This window comes from Mesitornis unicolor, unplaced genomic scaffold, assembly GCF_000695765.1.
Source record: "Mesitornis unicolor isolate BGI_N332 unplaced genomic scaffold, ASM69576v1 scaffold2965, whole genome shotgun sequence".
Classification (NCBI taxonomy): Eukaryota; Metazoa; Chordata; class Aves; order Mesitornithiformes; family Mesitornithidae; genus Mesitornis; species Mesitornis unicolor.
The window spans coordinates 60,433-66,432 of NW_010187323.1; the positions used below are offsets into that span (position 1 = coordinate 60,433).

At 36.7% G+C, this 6,000-nt stretch overlaps 1 protein-coding gene across 1 annotated transcript in view; it reads right to left on the reverse strand.

Annotated features, from left to right (window-relative positions):
- The window catches only part of LDB3 (LIM domain binding 3), a gene marked incomplete at its 5' end in the record, with an annotated part of 82,741 nt that overhangs the window by 46,513 nt on the left and 30,228 nt on the right, over positions 1 to 6,000 (reverse strand). Inside the window, one exon of the mRNA XM_010185387.1 lies at positions 203 to 372. Coding sequence (XP_010183689.1) covers positions 203 to 372 — 170 coding nt within the window. The remainder of the gene's footprint in view (positions 1 to 202; positions 373 to 6,000) is intronic.

Sequence of the window (6,000 nt, forward strand, 5' to 3'; positions counted from 1 at the left end):
TTTCTTCATAAAGCATAAAGCATAAGGTGGATTGAACACTTTGATTCCCCCATTACGTCTAGGGTTCTCCAATCTTAGCCCTCACTGACAATGACTACAAGCTGGATATGACTCTTCTTCGAGTATCAGTTGCTAATACTGGAGTAAGAAAACACAAGAATCTGAAATCAGGCTGAGGGGCATGTTTTGTTGTTCAACTTACTGTACTCCGTTCCAGTCATCTGGGCAAGGATGCGGAAAGACCGAGACTGCAGATTGGCAGAACGGCGGCTCCAGTCTTCAGTTTCATCTTCCGGCTTGTTCTGAGTTTTAAGCACAGCCTGATACACCGGAGAGGCACTGTCTACATGAGGATCTTTAATAGGAAGGCTACTGCAATTCAGAAAGTGAAACGTTGTGAAACAGCACATGGTAGTTTTTATCCCAACCTCTCTCTGGTCTATAGCTCCTCATCCAGAATAACAGCAATCCAAAACATGGCTTTGAAAGCATCACTCTTTAAAAACATATAGAGTTCAATTTTAAGTGAATTGAGTATGTTATGGCTCATTTTGTCTTTGACATGGCCTGTTATCATTCAAATCTGCATATTTAAAACAGTGTGAAAATGCTTGGAAATGTCTGTTCATGATTCCTCGGCCGATGCAGCCACAAGCTCATGGTGGTTAGAATAACGTGTGGCGGTAAAGGAGAGTATGTCAGGCAAAAACATTTATTTCTCTGAGCGTTCTTGTCCCATATAATTTATTACAAAAATGGCTTCATGTTGATACTGTTCTATGTCATATTTATTACAGTTTTGGGGCAGTGAATTTTAAGGTTGGAATTAGAAATAAAAACCACATTTCATTATAAAAATAAAGTGATAGGCATTTATAGTTTTTTCTAGAGATGATTATTCTTTGCCAAATTCTGAATTAAACTTCCAGCTGCCATAACTCTGGATTCATTGTCTACTAAACATGTGAAGCATAAGAAGTCTAGACTTGTACTCAGGACTTGCATACATATTTTATATCTGAAATCTTTAACAGCGGAATGTATCTCAGAGTCTTACAACGTCTCTAATCACCTTGCAAAGTGATATATCCAGGAAGAAACTTCCATTTTTGCACACCTAAAGCTTTGTAACTTTGACTTATGAAGCTCTGTAGCACAAGTGAGGTAACCTCTCTTTGATTTATGATGCAAGCTAGAAACAGACAGTAACTTAATAGCTTTTTTTTTCCCTGCAAAAATAACTTCTGCATAGCATACAGTTAAAATTAAGTATTAACAGAGCTGCAGAAATATACACTGAGGGGATGATGTGTGCTTGGAGTAACTTGGCTCCATGGCTTCTCTAAATACAAGGTCTATTTTTGAAGCAAGTGATTTATTGTAACAGCTTTAACATGCTATTCCATATAGAGCTTTGCAAGCAGCATGCTGAGCTTCATGAAAATTGAGAAATGGCTCTGCTAAAAGTTAAGGGCCATTTGGTCCAACTAAGTCCCTGCTATAAAGTTCTGGGAGTGGTCACCTGCTATAAAAGTTGCTTCCTTGGTTCAGGACTGTTCTGCTGCCACTTCTCAGTCTTGGTTATGCTGAAAAGTTCTGTTACTGTAAAGGGTACAGTTCAAATCGCCCAAAGGTGACCTAGTTTTCAAGTTCCCAGAGGCACTTTAGGCCTATGTCTTAGTACTGAGCACCTGGAACCTTGCCCTGTATTACTGTCATAGGTGACAGCCTGGTTTTGGCCAACAGTTAACTTTATATCTCCAGACTTTCTTTTTAACCCCCCTGATGCTTTGTTTTAAACTGCTGTACATGATAGCAAATTTCACAGCTGCAGACTGTTGTAGAGTGGCTAGTAAAGCACTGGATAGACAGTACTGCTGGCTTCAACCAGGGACTACGGTGGCAACTGGTGTAAAAGTCAAGGACAGTTCAAATTCCTTTGTTTAAATCCTGTAGCTGAAATACATGGTTCTTATATTATGATCAATATATATAAAAAAACAGTTTAAAAGAGTATGCATAGATATGCTATTAGCTCAGAGGTAGTTAAAAAACACTAGAGGCTGGACCACAAATTCCACAGTAGCAATGTATAGCATTAACGTGACATTACTATCCTTGCAGTAGATGATTAAGGCAGGAAATGGAGCTTGGTGAATTAACCTTCCCTAGCGGAGTGAAACACGCTCATATAAATTAAAGGAAATTAATGCAATACATTGGAATATTTCCAACTCTGTCCTTAATGCAACAGGCCTTTTTCTTTTTTTAAAATCATAATTATATTGTAGATGAGTAATTAGGACATATGAGCCATTCAGCATGGAAGTGTAAAATAGAGCACATCACTGATAATGAGCATTTCATAAACCTAAATGTGACAGTTGATTCCTACAGACAGCCTAAAGATGCACATAACCATGTTAATACCTCTGTTATACCTCCTCTTAATTTAATTTTTTTCCATCTGGGTGTGTATGTGCAGAAATATCATGCATCTTTAAGCATATTACTTTAAATTTATGTTACTGAAAAAAAAGAATTCTTTCCAAACTGGTTAGAGATTTTTAGGGTTTTTCATGCTGTAGCCTAAGGTATTTTAGTAGGACTCAATAAAAATTATCCCCCTTTTCCACATCATCATACAAGTCACACATTATTAACATTAAAACAAGCTTTAAAGACAGTCAAACTTCTTTGAATAAGTAGCAATGTGATTTTTTTTCCTTGGAGTTCATTACAAACTATGGTTTATCACGTGAATCACTCTCTAGGGCCACTACTCAGATTTGATTTAAGTAGATAATAAGTGAAAAACTGAGGAACACTGCAGTGTTCTACCCCTGCTGCAGACATACAATGAAATATTGTGACTTTAGATATTAGACTGATTCCAACCATTAAAAAAGCTCTAAGAGGTAAAAAAAACCAACAAACAGCCCAACAAACAAACATTTAAAGCCGACCAGTAAAATATCCAGCCAAGTTGACTTATTATAGAGGATACACAAGAATTTAGTTTGTACAATCCCATTATTGATTCTGCTACTAGAACTGTTAGCTCTTAATCCTGATGAAGTTGTCGGATTTATATCTGCTTACATGACTTGTGAATTTGGCTAAAACTGCATAATGGAATTTAGAAGAGGTCTGACAGAAACGTATTTGAAATGTACTGACCACATGGTTTTACTACAACCAACTCTTGGTTCTTGGTATAGCAAAATCAATTAAAACAAAGCAACATAGAATGAGAAACAATATAAATTGAGGGCATTCAAATCTTTCTACCTGGAAGTTCCAGCATGAGGTCTGAATAACTGCAGTATAAATAATGTACATGCTTTCCTTTGTGTTTTCCATGGTGATCCAGTACATGTGGGTGATTCTCTAAGTGAGATGAGCCTGAGTCTGATCTCACTGACTTAAGTTAAAACATCACTGATTTTAAATGGTCAAACTAGATTCTTGTCTTAAGCCTGTCTATTCTTCATCACTGATTAATGAAGCAAGCAGTGTTTCCAGCTATCGTCTGGCAAAAAGAACAGAAGTCCTTTAGATCTGCAGTCCGAGTGTGCTTACCAACTTACACACACCTTCTGACTTCAGGGCTTACCTCTAAAGTAAAATGAAAAGCCTAAAGAAGAGTAATTAAGTGCTGAGACCAAATTATAGGCAGAGAATTGAGACAAAATGAAGCAGTACCCAATGTGGCCTGCTTTTATATGACAAACTGCTCATACAAATATTTCTGCATTAAGTATGATCTTCTCTCAGACTTGAACTAAGCAAACTAAAGAGCATCCTCAGTTTCCACTGCAAATGAAAGTTCAGAATGTCACATAGCGGTCAAAGCAACACCTTAAGGAAATGGGTTACAGGTTTAACGGAATGAATTATCAGTCAATGGGTATTTTGCTGTTGTATCAGCATAAACCCTGCCTTTATATCTAATTTAAAATCCTGTGTTAAGTGTAATAAAACAATCTACTGAAAAAATGAGTTAGTCACCAAGTTTTAAAAAAGTTAGTTTACAAGTTTAAAGAAAAGAAGTTACAGAACAGGCTGTAGCCTACAGCACAGTAGATTCACAGTTCCTTGCATCTGACTGCACATAGGAATAGATACATTGGTTTATTTCTGGGGCCAGGTGACTGTTAGGAGTCACATTCCAAAATGAAGGAAAAGCTTAAACAGTAGTTTGTATAGTGGATCTTGCAGAAAAACTTTTTTACAACATTACAGGGGAGAACATAGTCATGGAGTTGCCTGCAAAGAATAATGTTCCACTAGAACTGTCTGATACAAAAGGATTAATGGAAATTATAATCTCGTTTCAAAAACACCCATGTGATATGTGGAGTCCATGTTCACCATGTTCAAGATGAGAAAAAATAAGTTAGAACAGAGCTTTTGCTAGTGCACTTAACACAGCTCTTACTGCTATGGTGTAGTGACCCATCAGTCCATGAAAATAGGTTTTTAAATTTTTATCTATGTATCCATTCATTCGGCTCTTTTCAAGGCACATGTATATACTAATATAATTCATTACCCCCTTATGATTTATAATTCAAGCCTCTCTGATTGTTCAGATCCTTTACTTCACAATTCTACATGTTAAAACAAATCCCCACCCTCTCTGGAAAGTGTGTTGATCTTCCTGTTCTAGTTGCACTCTTTGGACTTGTCTCACCCCATCTGGAATTTTCTAGCAAGGGCATATTCTTCTCCCTGCAACACAGCGTGTTTTGGTCTCTTCCACAGGTGGGAAAAGATGGCTATGTTTTCCAGTCCAGCAGAATCACTCTGTGACTGGAACTGCATTTGAAAGGTTCTTGTAATGTGCTGTTTCAAAAATGAAAACGTTCCACATACTCAGCAGAGAAACTTTATCATCATCTGATCATTTAAATAGGTAAAATTTTTAAACATTGCTATTCGCATTATATACTGTCAAAGCATTTAGTAGAAAATGTCAGTAAATCACAGAATGTCTCATAAAACCCATGGCTATGGAAGATGTGAACCCCTATGAGGAACACAGATATAATGAACTTCTTTCATTACACTACTCTAGTTGGAAATCCGAGTCTACTTACACCTGTGGAGAATCACTGAGTCATGGTCAAAATCAACTAACAGTATTGTTCGGGATCCATCACTAGGGAGAGTTGTGATGAACAACAGAATAATATTGGGGGAAAAATTACTGGGGGTGCAGGGGGGAAAGAATTAAAAAACAAAGAGAAAGGAAATGGCCAGTAAAAGAGAGCACAAACAAATGGATAAAACATGTATATTTTGAATAAGCCTGAGGCTAACATACTGAAAAGAAACTATGCTAAAGTGTGTTGCTATACCTGTATTTCGGTGTCACATGAAATGAAAGTAAGTTCTATTTTGGGTAGACAGATACTGAATAAGAGAGAAATTTGGCTACATTCATCGCACATGTAATTTCAGTTAAGTCATAACAGTTGTGGATACGTTTATTAGATAAGATTACCAGAAACATGCATTGGAAAAGCAGAATTATTAAAGATCAATGGATTTTGCCGTAGTCCAAAGGATATGTGTAAGACACATGTACAGAATGTAAACTCAGGATAGAGATAATACAGCACAACTCTCCATTCTGAAGAATAAAACAGTAGTCAGTACTAAATAAATATTTTGCATTCTTAGCTTATCAATAAAAATTCTGTCTGCCCTTTCCTGCTCTGAGTTATGCAGATAATACAGTGGCTATTACAAAGCATGGTCATGATAAAAGAAAAGCCACCCAGTGTCATATACAGAGCACTAGATAGATTTTTGTGGGGTTTACCAATTCTAGGAAACATATCAAAAAATAAATGTTACATTTTCTAATTATCCATCCTTTTAACCTCAAAACGATGAAGTGCTTTCAAACACTATCTAGGACTGATTTGTACTTTTCACATGTAAGACACTCCAGAAAAAAAGAGTCAAGGTAAGAGCTGCCATGTCACTCGT